This window comes from Epinephelus fuscoguttatus, linkage group LG6, assembly GCF_011397635.1.
Source record: "Epinephelus fuscoguttatus linkage group LG6, E.fuscoguttatus.final_Chr_v1".
Lineage (NCBI taxonomy): Eukaryota > Metazoa > Chordata > Actinopteri > Perciformes > Serranidae > Epinephelus > Epinephelus fuscoguttatus.
In genome coordinates, this window is record NC_064757.1 from 27,697,999 (window position 1) to 27,718,847 (window position 20,849).

Below are 20,849 nucleotides of genomic sequence, written 5' to 3' on the forward strand. Positions count from 1 at the left end.
GGCAGCAGTTTGAAAGAAGACACTGATCCAGTGAATGAGATAATCTTACAAAAGTGGATGACATCCACGCAACAACAGCAGTGACTGTTTTCACACTCCTTCTCTCTGAAGACAAATCTCAAGATGGGCTGTGAGGAATTAAGAGATACAGGAAGGACAATGGTGGCAGTTGATTCAGTTGGCCCTCAGTTTAAAAGCTTTGTCCGGAGACAAACACACAAAGCGACAGGGAGGGGAGGGATTTGCTTTGTACCAAGCTTTTAGGTTAAACAGTTGATCCGCACATCAAGAAAGCAGCTTTGTGTGAGCTAAATGAATTGTACGCTGAACAAAAACACAACACTTCAGTTTTTGTTCCCATTTTCCGCAGGTTTAAAGTAAAGATTGAAGACTTTTTTATGCACTCAATGGATATGTTTCTCTCAAATCGATACCACCTGCAAGACTGTCTGCAATAATGGATTTGCACAACCAGGAAATTTCTGCAGACACCATCTCAGGGACACTCATCTGCATGCTCATCGCCCTCACCAGGGTCTTGACCTGACAGCAGTTCATCAACATAAGATGTGCGGTTGTGAGGCTGTGAGGATGTACTGCCAAATTCATGGAAACGACATTGGAGATGTCTTCTGGAAGTGAAATGAACATTCAGTTCACAGGAAACAGCTCTGATGGACATTCCTGCAGTCAGCATGTCAATGGCACGCTGTCTCAACCTTGTGTTGTGTATTCAAAACGCACATTTTAGGGCAGCCTTTTATTGTGACTATCCCATGGTATAGCTATGATGCTGTTTAATCAGTATCTTGATACCATCCACCTGTCAGGTGGATGGATTATCTTGGAAAAGGAGGAGTGCTCACTAACAGCTTCATGAGCAAAATTTGAGAGAAATATATTTATTGAGTCTTTAATGTAAACCTGTGAAAAATGGGAGCAAAAACAAAAGTTTTGCATTTAAATTTTTGTTCATTGTGTATATGAAAGCAAAGGGCAACAGTGTGATACAGCATGAAGAGAAACAAGGTATAACTGTGGCTTAAAGCTGCTGTTGCAGCCTAGTGCCATGGCAACTGCACCTCCACTGCCGAATAATATGATTACAATGACTGGATATTTGTTTTCAAGTATGTAAATCAGCAAAGGTAATGTGATTAAGAGACAACAATAGAGATGCATGCAGCGCTATATTTGTGTAAATGAAATGCTGTTTCAAAACAGCTGTTATTATGTGTGTCAAGGAGCCATTCCTTCGCCTCACTTCCTGCCTGCCTTCACAGTCCCCCGTTAGATTCATGTTTATAATGTGGTTGCCATGGTGACCCGGCAGAATTCAAAAGGGACAGGTAGGTCCTGACAACCAATCAGCCTTCAGTTGCTAAGGATCCAGCGGCAGATTGTGTAATGAGAAAATGAGGATGACAGCGGGCTTCGCAGAGGGTCAAGGATGGAGAGATGGAGTGAGGCTATCAGCACTGATTGTTTTACTTGAAGTTTAAAGATGCACATGTTAACATACCCTCAATATGACCAACCCAAACACTTCATACTGGGATGTGACTGCAGTTCATGCCAAGAAATTAACCACTCACAGCAGCCATGCATGCCTTACCTGTGCTCTATTTATACATCCAGCTGACTCACAGACTGGAGAGAGGATTTAAGCTGGCTGAACTATTGTTTGTCTCACAGACTCACAAGAGCACAAAGGAGAATAGAAAGCAGCCCCCGCCACAAAATAATCAAAGGAAAAAAAAGTCTGGAAAAGCGTGACCGCTGAAGATAAGACCAACAAAAGCTCCTACTTGTGCTTTGCAAGTGTGTACTGCAAGTGTATGTGTGCATCTGTGTGCGTACACTGACAAACATGAGTGTGTCGTGACGTGTTAAGACTGAAGTGATGCTGGACAGTATGAATGTGAGAATCATGTACTGAGACCAGCATGAAGAAATGTGGCTCAGAGGCAAAGAAACACTTGTGTCAGCACAGTTCTTTGACTCACATCCACATCAGAAAACTGACAAACCAGCCAAACAGTGCAAAGAGGCAAAATTGAACATTTTTTTCATTATGGATTGATCCATCAATTATTCTCATTGAGTTATATGTTAATTACTGTTCTAGTCAAAACATGCTGATGTGCAAAAATACAGATTCCATGCAGACTTGAAGGTTTGTGTCTCAGGAACAGGCACTAGGAGTCTGCACTTGTCTGTAGGAGCCTCATAGAAAATTTTAAAAATCTAATGCTTTTAAAACTTGAAAAATTCCAATCTCATTTTCCCTAAACAAAAGGTTACATCCTCAAATTTCTTGTTATGCCATCCAATACCATCCATCCATCTATTTTCATCCCCTTATCTGAGGTTGGGTCACGGGGGCAGCAGGCCAAGCAAAACACCTCAGATGTCCCTCTCTCCAGCAACGCTTTCCAGCTCCTTCTGGGGGACCCCAAGGCATTCCCAGGCCAGATGAGATATTCCCTCCAGCCTGTTCTGGGTCTGACCCAGAGGCACCCAAGAGGCATCCTGATCAGATGCCTTAACCACCTCAACTGACCCCTTTCGACGCCAAGGAGCAGCGGCTCTACTCCGAGCTCCCTCCAGAATGTAAGAGCTCCTTACCCTATCTCTAAGGCTGAGCCCAGCCACCCCATGGAGGAAACTCATTTTGGCCACTTCCGCAACCACATTCTTTCAGTCACTACCCAGAGCTCTTGACCATAGGTGAGGGTTGGGACGTAGATGGACCTAAATCGAAAGCTTTACCTTCTGGCTCAGCTCCTTCTTCACCACGATGGTCCGGCGAGCATCTATCTTGTGCTCAATCCTACCCCACCATAACATGCTAAAATGTTTATGTCACTTAGAAAGATAAGAAGCAAAGTGAAGCATAGCATCTTCACAGCTTGATTGCTGTTGCATCTTTACGATTCATTTTTTATCCATCAACCAACTGATTTTTTGACTAATTATTTCAGTATTATTAAATACCTCTTTCTTCATTCTCAATAATAAAAGAAATGTGTTAAAACTATAGTTGGTAAAATTGGAAAAAAGTTGGTAAGAAAAAAAAATTCTGGCCTATTTCTTGACACTGTCACTACATCTACACATAAAAAAAAAAAAAATTTATTTGCCTCCTTGTTGCATATAATGGAGCAACACCTGCAAGCTAGTTCAGGCAGTCAATTTGAGCTCTCCATATGTCATCTACAAAACACACCCTCTCAATTTGGCGGTCTATTAAAGCTGCAAAATCTTCCCAGCTCTCCCTTTGCATTGTCTATGCTGCTGCTGCCCTGCAACAGTACTGCTGCTCGCTCTTTCAGCCCCACCTCCACCCCAGCATCCACCTGCAGGCTCCGACTAAGGGGGGAATAACATATCTGTGGGAAGCAATGAGGTCAGAGTCTAGACACCAAATTCTAACTATATTCTGCTGCTGAAATAAACATTTAAAATGTGAGTTGTCTGACTGTAATGGCCTTATTGCATGTGAATGAAAACAACCAATCAGGGCTGCAGCTGTCAATCATGTCAATCATCATTCATTGCTGCAGTCAAAATGTCAAATGAGGCAGCACTGATCACATATGAATCAAGTTTCTGTTATGGCAATGCCCAAATGTTTTTAGAAACATATTTTAGTGTGTCTGAAAACATTGAAAACCAAGCACCGCCCTCTGGCATTACAGGCAATAAGAGGAGGGAGACAATTTTTTGACAGTTTCAGCAAATATGAAAATCACTAACTGTAGCTTTAATAAACCAAAGTATATCTTAAAAAACTAATAATTCTTAAACCAATTTAAAAACAAAACACCCACAATTAAAAGCAGTGTTGTATAAGTGCTGCTTCCAGTCATGTACCTGTTATCATGTGTAAGCGGGGGTTGATATCTCACATATTGTTTAAAACAGTCAACCGCAGCACACATACAAAGTCACCAGAACAAACACTCACACACACCAAATGCTCAAACACCAACAAAAACAACTGTGGTCACAGTTTTGGCCATTAATCTCAAAAGCAAATTAGTAAATGGATTTTGTTTTGCCAAGTTGGGCACAGGAGAGCACAACAAACCCTCCACATGAAATATCTATTTTGATATCCCCTCTTGTGCCTGTGTGTGATTGTGTGTCTGTGAAGAGCACACAAGTTTGCGTGTGTACTTGCTGTACACGTTGAGTAATAATATCATGACTACCGCCTCTCATTATCAGGGCTTCAGACCAGTCCTGCTAAGCTCTTTGAAGGTCTGCTCTTAACTGAACACCACACAGTGAGCACTCAGTAACGGCCATCAGACACCGTCTTGGCCGGCAAACCAAGACAGCTTCTTGATGGACACATTAATGGAGAGATGAATGGATGGATGATAACGGAATGCAGACACCAATGGACTGCACAATTCCCCTCAATAGGCTCTTGCATATCCCAAATGGACACACAGTTCTTGCAGTAGTGCACCGCAAGCACATGGTGAAGCTAATAGGTTTAACTTGGCAGTAGTCCCAGTGATGTCAGAGTAATCCCTCATTAAAACCCTGATGACATCACCACGGTGGTGAGAGTGTGTGAGAGCCAAGGCCACATGCTTACAGAGAAGTTCACTGAGTGTGTGTCCACGTCGGTACAATGTGTGTGTGTATGTGTGTGTGTGTGGGAGGAAGGGATACCCTGCCAGTGAGAGCCAAAGGTGTCCTCGCCTGCAGTTCAGGTAATCCAGGTTAAGATGTTCCTCAAAACACAGACAGGGAACACTGGCGTCACAGGGGGCTGTCTTAATGATACTGCACTCTCATATGCAGCTTATTAAATACACAAACAACTTTCACCCCCAGGTGCAAGAAGATTGCAAAAAAGAGCTGATAGGAATTTTAGCCTGACATGTAAACATTTGCAGGCTGAAAACAAACTGCAAATCCAAGTGCCAACTATTATGACTTCCATTTTGAATTAAAAAAATAACACATCTGACACCTCAGCTGTGTCTACTGTACTGTTGAGAGTAATAAAACAGCAGCATGTCATAGATTTCTCGTCTGCGTCTTCTTGCACTCTGGGATTGCTGCACTAGTGTTTTGATTTTGCCACGGAGAGCAAAATATCCTGGAAAAAACAAACACGGATAAAGGAAAAACCTATGTTGCTAAATGGTCTCAGGAGAAATGGCACATTCAGGCTGATAGGTGTGCCACAAATATGCAAATAATGAATGCAAATAACTAAAGTGGAACTGTGGAGTAGAGCAATGCAGAGCAACTCTTCCGACTTCAGTGTAGAGCTGCATAATATATCGTTTTTTTTATAATTGCAATGTCAATTTGTAGATAAACACATTGAACATGATTGCAATACTGTTAGTAGGTGTTATTAGGTCAGATATGTGCAGTTAACTCTCTGGCCAATCTGACAGAGCCTTTGCTGTTACGCATCATCTGATAAGGCCAGAGTCTGCACATAAGTGTGTGAGGTTTATTAAGGCCCAGACACACCAAACTGACATCAGAGTATTAGTGGCAACCAAGGCCAATTGATGCAATGCCTCACGTCGCATGTGTCTTGCCAAAAAGTTGCACTTGAACACATCGCAAAAACCACAGCAGCCAACTAGCATGTATGTTCTGCGCTTGTGTGAACATACATAACTCTTCATACCAGACCATACCCAACGGAAACCAAAAGACCGAAAGGATGGATTCAAGATGCTAGTGAGCCAGTTCAACCCAGTGTTGAAAGAACAAAAGATATTTACCAAGCACTAGAGAATAATCACACAGTTATGAAAAGTTTTTGTTTAGCTTAATGGCTAAAAACATTGTACCTGCTTCGACTTGAGCTGTTTCTTTGCTCTTCTCACCTCATATTTTCCTCTTGTTCACCGAGCTGAGCTGCCCATCAGAGTGCTCTCTCTCACCAAAGGATTCCACTGGCTCCAACGCTGGTTCAACAAGTTGAATCGACCAAAAAAACCCCACAGGCGACACAGGCCAACGAGGGCTAACTAGTGCCAACGGTGCAGGTCACAATGCAAAAACTAGGGCAACAGATGCCCATCAACCCAACGCTGATCAACAACCAATCGCTGGATTGGAGTGTCTGCGCTGTCAGACTAGTGATGCTGTACCACAGGAGAAAAATGTGAAAACATGAGTGCAGACAAAAGTTTAAATGTCAGAGAGGAACTGGTGCCTAAAAAAAAGCATGTCGTCTGGCAATATTTTGCATACGGGAGAGGCGACGAGGCACAACCACAGGTACTTTGCATATCTGAGTCAACAACTATACTTAAACATCTGTTTATTTATTTCAAGTCATATTCTTATTGCAATATTCAACATTATTGCATATTTTCCTCATATCATGCAGCCCTGGTTCAGTGCATCAAGATCATGATGCATGCGTGCCAGGGTCTGAAATTAGCGCCAACAGCATGCATCTCTTCTTGCAGGTGTTAAATTACTAATTGGTGGTGGTGCTGATGTAAATGCATAGGGACACTTTACACTCCATATGTTTATACTGTCAAGATGTTACAGGAAAATTAAGTTAACTTTAGTTTACTTCAGCGCCCTGCAGATCAACCCACCGAGTCCCCTAATCTCAACCCAATAAAGTCACATTTGAGAGAACATGAAAAAGGATCTTTGCAGCTTGATTGTGCTGCTGGTAAGAACAAAATCCCCGCGTAACAGTCAGCAATAGGGGGCCGGCCGGTGTTGGCTGTGTGTATCCCGTTAAGTGGTATATGGAAAGTGGAAATTAAGTGTAGATATTCAGCGCTGTCACAAATATTCCGCCATTGTCCGCGCTCATTCCTTTCCTGCTGAGAGAGTGTTATTCTACACCCTGCAATGTGAGAGTCTGTCATACCGGATGGATGAGAAGTGTAACAGTTAACGGTTGTGCAAGTGGGAGTGTATTTCCTCTAAGGAAGCGTTGTACAATTGCATTCATGATAAATCAGTGCAAGCAAAAATACAGAGGAAGGTGAAATACGCAGACTAAACAGTGGTTATAAAAATGCTTGGATGTAAAGGATGTCTGACACAATGCAACAATAAGACTGGACAAATGAGAAAAGCAGAAACAAAAAAATTATCAATGAAAAGTGAAATGTTTAAGCTACAAAAGGTTTGTATTCTACAGCTTTGTCTTTGCCTAAATAAAACATTACAAATAAAGACAAGTCATTCACCTTCCTTTACCCTCGTGTTTCCTGGTAAGCATTAGCTGGAATTATAATACTGTATAAGACGTAATATTTCTAAATCCTGCCAGGTATTTGCACACGTATGTGTGTGTGTGTGAGGGGACTCCCTCTCCCAGCCTAAGCCTTCCTAATCTGTTTGTATACCTCCTCATATACGTCATCGTGGCAATTCTAATCACCATCATCATCACGAGCAATTCCCCCCTGAGATGAATATCGTCATCATCATGCTATGCTGCTAATGAGAGGTAATTCTCATAACGTTTGAGATGTACCCTGTGTTATTTCCTTAACCCAGACCACAAGGGAGGTGGCTGAACTAAAAACAGCTGACAGAGTCTGAGACCTTCTGAGAATGAGCGTAATTTTCTTGGATAAGTCAACACACCTTTTGGAAATCACAATCTCAAAGGGGTTACTCATTAAGTTGTGGCCCTTCACAAAAGCCACAGCCAAGAAATCAAAGCCAGATGACCTCCTGCTCCTTCCACGCACACACACACACACACACACACACACACACACACACACACACACACACAGAGTGAGCAGTGACGCATAGCCCCCTCAATAGTGTGTCTTAAAGAAAACCCCCAGGGCTAGGCCTCAAACCTGTTTTCTTTGAAACTCCACTCTCCATGTCTTCTTGTTTCATTACAACTGTTTGTTTTTAGCGCTGGTGGGAGTATATAAGCAGCCGCTCTCAGAGAGCTGCTTTGTTCCTGCAGGAAAGGACCGGGGCATGATAACATCTGTCGGCTAGCCGCAGGTTTTGTTTGGGTCAAATAATGACGTACACAGCTGCACGGTGGCACCCCAGCTCACCAAGGACTGAGTGATGATATTTCCTGCGTTCTTTGTATTTTGTCACTGATTTAACAATGACATTTGAATGTCAGGAAAAATAGGAAGAAAATCTGGTCCCTGTTTGTGTCAGTAATTTTATACTGCATAGTTGAAAGGACCTTGACAGAGCATTACAAGGGCGTAGGTTTCATTTCAACGCTGGTGGGGTCAAATGTTTGGCGGGGGTTCTGGTTGAGTTTTATGAACCAGTTTATAGTGAAAATGATCAATCAGGAATAATACCTGATCATCCTGGTGTAAAGTAAAATGCACTGTCCCTAGAATGAGGATAATGCAAATGAGTTTGCTTAAATATCGATAAAGATAATTTCGTCCTCTCAAAAAAGGGACATGTCTCTACTGTCCATATGCAAACCTATGTCCTTGGAGTGTTTGTCATTAGGGTTGTGACTTACAGTTATTTAATTAAGAATTAATCTGTCAATTTCGTTGTAATTGTGAGTCCAAGAGGACATCTTCAGATTTCATTTTGCATCCAGCCAGCAGTCAAAAACCAGACGGCAAGGTTGTGTAGTAGTTAGCCTTGGCAGCATTAGCAGGAGATAAGCTAATTAGCATTAGCAGACAGCAAGAGGATCCCTAGTTCAAACCTGGGATGGGGAGTTAGAACCCTAGAAGCCCTTCTGTGCAGAGTTTGCATGTCCTCTCATGTCAGCGGGGGTTTTCTCTGTGTACTCCAGCTTCCACTCACCACTCACAAGGTTAGCTTAATTGGTGACTCTAAATTGGCCGTAGGTGTGAATGTGAGCATGAATGGTTGTCTGTCTCTATGTGTCAGCCCTGTGATAGTCTGTCGACCTGTCCAGGGTGTACCCTGCCTCTTGCCCAATGTCAGCTGGGATAGGCTCCAGCTCCCCGGGACCCCCAACAGGATAAGCGGTTACTGAAAATAAATGAATGAAAAATGGTCATAAGATGCAATCTTCATGTGACTACAGTGCTACAGTCTCAAAACAGCCAGACCGACTTCACAGACCTCAAGCAAAAAAGAAGCTGTGATTTTCCTACTTTTCATTTTACATTTGATTAACGTCGGCCCTCACAGTCTGGGGCGGTCCCAGCTCCCTTAGCACTGGCTTTAGCTTGTAACATTTCTACTTTTGATTTATGCTGAGCTCATACGAGCACCTGCAGCCATCCCCTGCCTCCAATGTGTCTGGCTGCCACGCTGTATTCTTATTGATCTGTCCATCCTTTTGCCCCTGTCCCAGAGATGAACACAAGATTGAATGCCCCATCTAGCAGCTGCTGTGTGGACAGCGGTGAGACACAGCACAGGCTGCGACGAATAAAATTGAAATGAAATGGATGTTTAAAATGAATGTGATGTCAAAGCTGCCTCCGGGCCTTCCAGCGCTACTGCTCTTGTATGCGTTTAATAAGTACTCTAGTGAGCAAGTTATACAACTATGGAGTCATAAAGCCACAACCGTTGGAGCCAATGGCAAGACTATAAGGAGTGCTTTGTTCCTTTCTGTCTTATTACTGCTCTGTATTTATTAATCACTACATTTGATAAAGGTTTGTGATGTTATAGTTGACAGCAAACTAGTACCAAACTACAGTAGATCATCCCGATTAAAGACAGTCAGTGATTTCTGTTCATTACAAGCTAAAACATAAATGCAAATGCATAAACGAGACACACTATTGTCATTAGTACATTAGTTATTATATCATTTTATAATGCTAAAAGAAATCCATCAAGACTCGAGTAACTGAGGTACACTACACTCCAAAATAAAAACAGGTATTGATGGCGGGGGTTGAAAAATAGAGAGAGAAAAGGGGGTAAAGAGAAGACGACAGGACGTGTCCAAAGTTTGGGATCATCTCAAGCTGAAACAAACCAGAAACTCCTTACAGTGTATATTGAAAAACCACAGTAGCATACTACAGCACAACGTCAATGCTTCAGTATCTCAACAGGAAGAATTCAGTCATCAAAGTGGAAAGACTTGTAAAGAATGTAACGTTACGTTAATTATGGCTGATTATGACAATTTTCAACCAGCTCTGTGTCATTGCAATGTGGGAAGTACCAGCTCCACTAGCAGCCTCCCTTCAAGCTGCCATTTGCCGGCAAAAGTCTGCCATATGACGTAAAAAGCCTGGCAACCCACGTCAGTGGATGAGTAGGGAGCTCCAGGCAAGAACAAACACACACCTAATTATTGTCAAATTTAAGCAATAAAAATGTTCATTTTTCTTAAAATTAAACCAATTAGTTGTTTATTTATGAGACCTGTCTAATTTTCTATAAGTATATTATATTGTATTTACTATTGCTCTTTAATAAAGCAGAAGTATTTCTTATTTGATTACTTGATTAATTAAAAACAGGGGTCGGCAACTTGCAGCTCTGGAGACAAATGTGGTTCTTTATCCCCTCGACAGTGTTATTTTTTGAACATTTTAACTTTCATACATCATTGTTCTGGGCCTAAAATAATTTTATATTCGACTATTGTAAAAATATGTAGCCTATACACCGTTTAAAATAATGTTTTAACATTTTATCAACAAAAATGGGTATCATATGTCGACGACCTGGCGCCTTTTCCTCTTAATTCTGCAAACCTCAATGGCGATGACGCGTCATGAATCCTCCTAGCTGGGCGATTCCAAATCCAAAAAAGAAAAACAGAATTTAATAGTATGCGGACATTTTTCTGAGCGAGAAATCAGAAATGGTAAATTATTTTAATGATGCCAATAGATCTAAACTGTGTTAGCCTGTTGCTGTCTGCCAATATGAAATTGTGTTTCTGGCGTTGAGACGCTGTAATGAGTAATGACAACGCGGTCTCTAGATATTGCTCATTCTGCACTGCATCTAATCTGACCTGAGGGGTATGTTTGGTGTTTTGAATGGTGCATGTGTGTGTGTGTGTGTGTGTGTGTGTGTGTGTGTGTGCGCGCGCTGATGTGTTCAAAAACACATGAGGGGTTCCTGTAGAAGACACAGAAGTAAGTAAGGGTGGAAAAAAGGATAAACTGTAAACAAGTGGCAGAATAACACAATAAGAAAACCAGGAGCAGCAATGTGTGAAAGAGATATGGGGTGGTGAAGAGAACAGTGCGGGCACGAAGACTCTTAACATTGCCAGCACTGACTGACTCAGTGTGTGTGCTCAGATAAACACACAGTAGCAGCAAGATGTCCTGCAAAATAGGTGTGAAATAATCAACTAATCGTTAAGCAATTCAAAAGAGGGGCTAATTGAAATTTCTCTAACAGAGAGAAGGTGAAACACTGGAGCCTTTGTGAGCAACAGCGGTGCGTGCTCCCCTCTCAGCAGATTAAAGTGAGAGCCTCAAACATATCAGCAAGAACATGTCTGTCATGCTTCATGTAACTTCATAATCAATTTAGCACCGCACTGCCTCGTGGGAAAGCTGGAGTAACAACACATCCAAGTTAATTCTCACTATCACAGCTCTTACTCACACATTCCAGACCTGACTTCAATATTAAGTGAAACTGAAACCAGTGAAGAGACAGCGATAAGTCATCCTTTTTTCAAGAGGCGAGTGTCACAGGATCTGATATCCTACAGCATAATATTAACTATTAGTCACAGATCATGCGGTCAGACTGGGCTGTCACACCATACACAGCTGTGTGAGTTAAAGATGTGGCATTCAAGTTTTGCATCCAAAGTTCAAACTGATTCATCTAAGGATAAAACTAACAACCTAGGATAAATTATGATTATTTTGCTTTTTAAAGCTGCAGCTTTTATATCGCCAAGTGTCATCTGCAGGTGCTTTCTCTTTACTTTAAATTCATATTGGCTTTATGGCTTGCATCTTTACGATTTTGGCCATCGTGACTTTTAGTTATGAACTTTATTTCCAGCCACTGTAGGCAGCTATTAATGAAAAAGGTATGATAAACCTAAAGTACAGTACTGGCAAAAAGCTGGTGCACTTAGTGGGGAAGCTGAGTGGAACAATATTTCTTTAAAGAGTTGGTGGAGATAGAAAAAAAAGCAAAACCCCAGAGGAGAGTTTAATATTGGACTTGTACTGTACATGTTCTTGCTGGCCGGAAACACAGCTCCAAATGAATGCTAATGTTGTTGTGAATTTCTTGGATGTGTTAAAAGGTAATTATTTGCCAGCACGCTCGCTGTATCAACTAATAACGTGATAATATCCCAATAATGTGTTTATGGCTTTCAGCTTTGCCTCAGACCGGCCAAAAAAATCAATTTCACACTGCTTTACTGCATAAAACATTTGCTATAAAGATGTAAACAATAATGGAGAATACTTCTCACAATGCCCGACCAGCAGCCAAATATACCTCTGTATGTGTAGCTACAGTGTGTGCTGCATGTGCCAGTCAAAACATATGCAAGGATGTCATCCATGCAAAGCAATGCAACATGTTTTTTAAACAACTTTATCTTTAATTTTAGCGAAAATATGAACTTCTCTTCATGGATCAGTCTGGTATCAAGGTGCATTGAAACTGATGCGGTGATGCTGGCACTTGAGAAGGTGAAACAAGAGCATGCTGTGTCCTCAGAATGCTTTTTACCCCCCGCTCAGTATTTTTTTCACACATAACAGGTGGTTTCTCAGGGAGGATGCGGTGGAAGGAAAAGTGTGAAGAAGAGAGGGGCGTTAGACTGTGTGGTCCTTTCAGGGGGAGTGAGTGGAGAGCACCCCAAATAAGGCTGAGTACATCAGCATAACCCTGCACAGTAGGCTGGCAGAGATTGATGCTGTAGGTGTGACACACACATGCACACACACGCACAGTACTGGTGGTCCACTGGGACAACAGTGAGTGATGACTCTGTCGGCTCAAAACTGACAGCAGGTCTCTGCTGTCTCCAGAAAGCCCATTTCAAAAGCTCTGCCTCAGTCCCAACAAAGTAACTTGGAGTGATAGAAAGTAATCTAAAGTTTCGCTGAGATTGACCCAGCAGCACTACAATCAATGACAATGTGCAGTGGGAGAGAGCCTCACAGAAATGAGATAACAATGCCTTGTGTCTTGTTATCGTTCTGACAAAATGTGCTACGTCTGAGGGAGCCACCCTTGGGGCCACCAAGAGAGAGGAAGAGGAGAGGGTTACGAGCATGACACTTGATGTCCTTTAGCTCCTTATTTTTTGAAAAAGCTGCCAAATCACACCAAAATTACATATTAAAACAATCTATTATCCTATGATTACACACCCTCCAATATGAAGGAGCAGGGGAGAGGGAGAAGGAAGTGATGCATCGATGCATTTCCAGTCCCCATTTTCTAAATATAGCCTCGCCTATCCTCTCCCCCTGGTCTCTGAGGCACTGGATACACTTAATTGGATTACTACACACACTTTTCATTTCCTTTCTGGTTAGTATTGAATTCAGTTTAGACAATCATACATCTTGGTTTATTTACTGTACCGCTGAAGGCAACATTTGAAAAAGTAGAATGAAAACAGCATGCCGATTATTACATCACCACTGTGAGTCTCCGTGCATTAATAGTTATGCATACAGACTGGAAGCATGGTGATTGATAAAAGATGCTGACTGTAACAATAACCCTCTAAGAGCAAAAGAGCATTTGCCAATAATGTTGCTGCATGGCCTCAATACACTCTGGAATGAAATGTATGTGCCCAAATAATAGAACATGTGTTATGCGTTCATGTCAGGGTGAATGTATGTATGAATGCACATTTAAGACTTAATTTTTTTTCTTTCTTTTGAGTGACTCAGTGTCCTCATCGATTTTAGACTTGCCGTGGCAGTTGGTCTTACTGATGGTACATGGTGTTTGGGCATTGTGTCACTTGCCCACTGCTCCATACAGCAGCAGAGTTGCAACAGAGCTCTGCCAGAAGGAAGCCGAGACCTATTGTGCAGGGCAAAGACTGTAAAAAATAATGGACATATCTGCCGTGATGCCACCCATTGGTTTGTGTACTTTTGTTTTGAAGCCTCAAGTTCGGCATTTCAGCCGTCACCATCTTGTTTTTTTGGAGCCAGGAGTGATGATATTTTGGCAAGAGGTGGATCTGACTGAGAAGCTAACAACAATATCAGCAGACAGCCCGTTACTCAAAGCAGCCCGCACTAATTTTCCATGATTTTAGGCCTTAATAAAATGTAAACGGGTTAGTTATATAAAAATTAATGCCCATACAGTTGATATGAACTGTGAATGTTTCTTGTACCAGGCTGAAAATATGCTTATATCTGCTGTTAAGTTTGGCATTTTTGTGTCTGTTGGGATTGACTGGCTTCTGGAGCCAGCCTCAAGTGGCCGTTTAAAGAACTGCAGTTTTTGGCATTTTCATGATGGCTTTATTTTTCAGCCCTGGAGATTGTCGCCTGGCACAAGGCACATTCATGGACGCGCAGTACCGGAGATGACCACAACCTGGATGTTGAGGAAGCCATGAGGATGAAAAAGGAAGACGCTGTCATCCTTGGGTGGACAGCACATCCCGTGAGAGGAGAGGGAGATGAAGAGGAGGAGGGAGCCAGCAACAAAGCCTGAGCCACAGCCCAAAATAATAAATAAAAAAACAGCTTCAGTAAGTTGCCATAGCCACACCAACTAATCCTGTGTTGGTTAAGAGAAAGATCTAAAGATCTGACATTATAGATCAAAGTAAGTACTCTACAGATACAGAGAGAGTCATGGACAAAAAGCTTGCAAAACGTCCGGTGTAATCGTAACACGGATGTTGTCACAAGTTCATTGACTGGTGGGAAAATGTCCTCATTGTGGCGTCAGTGGTCAGTGTTTTTTGTGTAATCTTTGTACGCTCTGTTCTCTCAGTGCTGCTCTGCTTGTACACCACAGGTCCGACGGAAAGAAAGGGACTGGTCCATTATCAAGGTACAATGAATAATACAGATCATCCTGAGAGCTCCTCTGGACTCGTACACACTCCCATACACTATGATGGCACATAGCTCGACTGTGTAGAGAATTAGAAAAAGAAATCCCTGCCTGAGGTTTAAATGGAGTCTGACAGGCCCTTCTCCCATTTTCTGAGACTAATGCTCGACTCTGACAACCATGACAGCCCTGAATTGTTGTCGCAACACTGTCACTTGATTTGCCACATCCATCCAACTCAGCAACACAAAACATCCCAGTAGAGTGTGAATTACATCTTAGTCAGATTTGCCTCAAATTAATAAAGCAATTACAGCAACAAGGGACAACTTTATCAAAGCCACTAAGTGTTATGATTAACATGGTTACTGTATTTTTCTCTTTACTGCTCCTACGGCCCTTTGAGATACCATTTACTATAATGTATCTTTAATTATTTAGGGCTTAAGTGAGGGCAAGTACTTTACTGTAAACTGTATTTCACTGCGTTGAGGGTGACGTCTACTGAATAAAACAGCGACCTACCAAATACAAGCTCACTCATCTAAACCTGTGTCTCATATTGGGTACTTCTATACTTGTACTTATCACTCTGATAGTATGTCTGTCTACTGTGAGTATGGCAAAATGCAGTGCACTATGAGTACCGAGATGTTGCACTCATAACGGTCAAAAGGTTTAGTGTGAAACATTGAACACTTCATCCTCAATGGTCCCCATGTTGCATACAGAGCGGCCTCAGATAACATGTCAGCCGACTACCACTGTAAACACCTAAGCATTATACAAACATACATCTGTATTCATCACTATCACTACAGTGTTTTCGGGTATAAGTCATCAGTTTGTTATTGAGTTAATGCTGTAATAATTTAGTACCACGAACAGTAACACCAATGGTAATGTTAGCTTGCTAGCTAGCTAGCTAACAGCAGCACATTTTATTGGCAGGCATTGAAGTTACATGTGTTGTTACAAGGGCTGAGTCAACTGACACAGGGAGAACATGCAAACTCCGTACAGAAGGGCTCCCCCACCCCGGGGGTTCGAAACCCCCACCCTGGGTTTGAGGAACCCTCTTGCTGTAAGGCAACAATGCTAACCACTGCACCACTGTGCTGCCATCAAAAATGATCTGAAGCTCAATTCTGAGGTTGTTCTGATAGTTTTCTAATGAATAATAAATATAGCAACTTCTGATCAACCCATACCAATATCAGGCTTACAATAACAACTTCTGGTTAGGTCCCACCCACTTTTGATTTAAAGTCTATGCATTTCTGTCTTAAACTTCGCCCATTCCTAGTACAGATAAGGATACAGACAATTTAGTTGGCCAAACAGACACAGACACAGATACAGTTAGTGGTGTTCTCGCTCATCCGTTGTTGTGGCATAAGCTATACAGCCTATGGGCACAAGTTATGTCTGGTGTTAATGCATGTTGAATTGTCGTCTTCACTGCAGAACATTATGGTATTCGATTTGTCATCGGATGCTAACATGTTGTAAATATTCACAAAATATGGCAGCTAATACTAACTAGCTGGCAGAGCCAGCCACTTTCAGCCGTGGACATCCACATCAATATGGAATACAAATAATAAATAAATACAGAAGAAGCCAAGTGAGCAAACAAGCAGATATAGCAAGCATATATTCTGGCGAGTGGTAACTGTCCATGAAAATGTTGGCGATAATGATCTGTCGGGTTGCAATTTGCCAAGCAGAAGAAGAAAAGCTGCCAGATCTTGTGACTGTCTTTAACGTTGAGTGTGCAACATCCATGTTTGGTTTGATACAACACCTTGTCAAAATATGCCCGCTATGCAAGTAGGTACATAGTGTCAGTAGTGTAGTACATGTAAGTGTACTAAAGGAAGTATTTGAGACAGCCTCACTGTGTGTGTATGGTAATCCCTAACAGTGTGTGTTTGTGGACAAAAGAAAGGAACAAGGATGTTGTGTCTGTTTACAATATGTTCATAGACTAACAAGGAATATTTGACATTGCTTCCTGATGGCAAGGCCAGCCCCCTTTTGTCTCCATGTGTGCTGGGAGGACACTCTTTTGTGTGTTTTTGTGGGTGCCTTGACGTCTGCAGAGAGTTCATCTGTTTGTCTGAATCTATTCTCCTGTGCTCCATTTACTTCCCCACAACTCTCTTTCACTGTCTCTGCTGAAAAGGTCAGTAAATGGCCCTCTATTTATTCAAGTCAAGAATCTACGCCATGTATTGTCTGATGTTGAATTCAACACTAAAACCCATTAAACTGCATTGTCATGCACATCTCACCCTGTGCAACATGAGCAGACGCATTAATGGACACTATTGATGAGTACAATCTGTGCCACATACTGTGGATTGCATTGACATCCGATCTTGAGCACATCTTTCCACATCCTCCTGCCTTTGCACGCATCATCCACCAGTGTAAAGAGACAGAAACAACAAGGCAGAGAGTGAATATGGTGTGCATGTCAGTGCTTAGCCTTAAAAAAAGCATAGGGAATACCCAGAGGCCCAGGGCTGTTTGTGACTGAACAGTATACAATAAATGTGGTTGAGACTGTGGTAAAGTGTGGCAAGTGTTGCATGTGTGTGCATGTGTTCTGTCACACCACAGAGAAGAATACTGCCAAAGAGAAACAGTTACACAACAGGTTTTGATTGACAGCCATACAACTGCCCTTAATGCCATTTGTTCAGTGAGTTTAATATCGTGTGCGTGATTAGAGCGAAGAGCTCAAACCACTGGAAAAACGTTGTTGGAAACACAAGCATTGTTCATATCCCCACAGCCCACTATGATGACATCACCGACTCCTCTGTGTCCCTCCTAGTTTATAACCTAGCTGTGAGACAACTATTCCCACAAGATATGCCGCCTAAGTATGAGTAATCAAAACAAGACAGCAGAGAAACCCAACAATACGGCACTTTTTCAAGCTGTTTTTCCCATCTAGTTTTACTCTTGGAAAGCAGTCTCCATCTCACCGTTACAATACCTCCGTGTGCTTGCTATTTCTGACTACCGCAGCCCTCCACTTGATCAACTTGGGCATTTAGTGTGGGAGAAAATGACAGGAAACGTCTGGCCCCTTTAACAATAAATTCCCCTGAATACATCTGAGCTGAGCTGGGAAAAAAATTACACTTGGGCTGGGCTAGGCTAGGCTAGCCTTAAGGGAGCTCTAACCATACCACAAAAACAACACACACGCCCACAAATGGATCTGCACGCCAATTCACATTTTATGTACTTTAAATGAACTCAAGTACTCCTCTACGTGCACAGTGAAGCGACAGCAGTACAGCCATGAAAAGACAAGAAAAAACACACACAGACAAAAAGTAAACAACTTTATCTTTAAGCCATCATCACCTCCATTACTCACCATATCCATGAGTGCCTTCTGAAAGGAAAATGGCTGAGGTGCATCATGGATCTGTCAGTGGGAACACCTGGACATTGTCCAGGCTTCATACCGAGGCTCTGTCAGGATTGGTCCCCTACCTCTTAACCTTTCACCCTTTGAGCCCCTCTATCTATCTAGCTATCTACAGACACTGCCCCACAGCATCTGCAGGCCCCAGCACAATATGTAGTGTCTCATACTGCAATCCACTGCTGTGATGTGCCCATTCAGACCAGTCTCCCAGTAAAGAGCCCCTCCAGAACTTTCAGCTTCACTGGTCTGGTCCTAGTGCATCACTGCAAAACGTGCCGGCTTACAAAGAGTCAAACTACATAGCACCATAAAATCTATTGAGTTCCAGATGAGAAATAAAAAATCCCAATAAATGTGACAATAAAAAAAGGAGCAGAAACCAGGGGCAGACTTAAGCCCAGTGTGAACTCTGTCTTTCAGCAAGAGAGTCTCAGCAGTGCAGTGGCCACCCAGCAGGACCAGCTAAGCTCTCCAGCCGCTGCTCTTTTTTCCGTGGGATTCTTCCGGCAAAGGCTTGGAAATTACTGTCCCACATCCACATGGTGAACCGGTTCAGGGACTCATTCCTCCGGAAAACATTGCTTTTCCTGACAGCCAGCGACGCCAGTTGGAGAGGCAGCGGTAGTCACACCAGCATGACAGAGCATGTTACACACAGAGTCACTCACACACTCACATTCGCTTTCATCCTCTCAGCTTTGCGTCCTTTGTCTCTCTTACTCTGTGTCTCCCTCTCTGTTCTGCCCTTTCACAACCTCCCAGGAAAGGAAGTGAGGAAATGGGGAGAGAAAAAAAAAACAAAAAAAAAAACAGTGAAGTGCCTCTTCGGTATCTCCCCTTCTCTCCGTCTCGCTCGTCTCTCTCCCTCCTCCTCCTCCTCCCTTCCTTGCTCCAGTCAGTGGGATGTCCTGACCCTGCGTAAGAGGTGTGCCTGCTCCTTCAGTATCCAGTCAGCTAAACCTATTGATCCTCTTACCACATGCTGCTCCACTTCATTCAGAGAGGAACACGTCTGCACATGTACAATTGGCATACACACAGGAGTTCCCATACTCACATGGAAAGCCTCTACTGTATAAAGTAAAATGGACAAAATGCTGACAGAAGTAATTCCCCTCATTTCCTTTCCTTAATTCCATCTTCTTCCCTATTTTTCTTTTATTTTCTGAAGTAATGTGTGTTTGTCTCTATCATAGCACTCCTTCGTCATGACAGCGCACAGGCTGCTGTTGCCCTGTCAGTTTGTTTTTTGTTTTTGCTACTCTAAGCACACCCTCTGTCTGTCTCTAGTGTCTGCGTGCACGCCAGTGAACCATGAAATTTCAAACCGCACAACAAATGCCATCTTATTTTTCTCTGTGTGTATGTGCGTGTGACATATAGCTTGTGCGTGTGTAATTGTGAAAGCATGCAGGGGGCCTCTCAAGGCATGTTTGTTTCAAGAAACTAGTTATACAGGATGTCATTGGCCTTACTGCAGTGTAACGTATTCCTCTGTTCATATTCCGGCGGCTTCTGGTCCCGTACTGTCTTTTATATCTACTGCATTATGAGGATAACAAGATAAATCGCAGCAAATCTACAATTCATCATATTCAGTGTTACCCAGAGTGCATGTCTGTCTATTCAACAGTCTGTGTTTGTATGCACGTGTGTGAGTGACTTTGCGTGCGCATATCAATTTGCACATTTGTGTGCGAGTGGTGTTGGCAAGGAAGTTATGAGCCGAGCTCGGGGTTAGCACACTAAGGTTGTGTCTGTGTGTGTGTGTTTTGCATTAAAGGCCATAGCTGTGGCTGAGCTCCAGTTGCTGCGGTCTGAAAAACAGGATCCAGCACTGCTTCTTACACACATCCTGCCCAACACACACGTCAGAGGCCTCTCAACTCCTGCCAAAAAGTCAAACCACCTCACAGCCTCTGTAAGCCTGCACCTTCAGCCACAACAGCCACTCTCGAATAGGGTGGAGTGAAGCTGAATGCTGAGGAATCTGCTTGCGGGGAAATGAAGACAGAAATGCATTTCTCTTGGGGGGTGTGGGTACACTGAATGTGTGAAGGGGCGGGGTTAACAGTTGTTCAAAATGTTCAATTTAAGGGGTTTTAAAGGTTAAGCAAGAAAACAGCTCAAATGCGCTGAAGCACCTGTTATTCATTATGTGCAAATACAGAAAAATAACATCTCTCCATCTGTCTCTCGGATTTATTATTAAAAAAATGATATCGTTTTAGACATCCTGCGTACAAATGGATACTAAGGCCAGCACTCTAATAATAGAGCATACACTGTATGTCCCTGTGTGTATGCATGCAGCAGCATTATATAATCTTAGTCCCTGCTTTGGGGGCTGTTGGCCCCTGCTCCACTCAACACTGGTGAGCTGTCACGACTCATCTTGCAACCTGAGAGAGGGAGAGTGGAGGTGATTGGCAAAAAATAA

General features: G+C 42.6%; 1 protein-coding gene across 7 annotated transcripts in view; it reads right to left on the reverse strand.

The window, feature by feature from the left end:
* Positions 1-20,849, reverse strand: part of pde4d (phosphodiesterase 4D, cAMP-specific) — a 260,681-nt gene that overhangs the window by 61,665 nt on the left and 178,167 nt on the right. Inside the window, exon 1 of one of the 7 annotated variants that reach the window (XM_049577853.1) lies at positions 18,356-19,157. The exons of the other annotated variants lie outside the window; for them this stretch is intronic. Within the exon in view, the coding sequence (XP_049433810.1) occupies positions 18,356-18,444 (89 nt within the window). The 5' untranslated portion in view covers positions 18,445-19,157. Of the gene's footprint in view, positions 1-18,355; positions 19,158-20,849 lie in introns of those variants that run through there. 7 annotated transcript variants of the gene reach the window in all.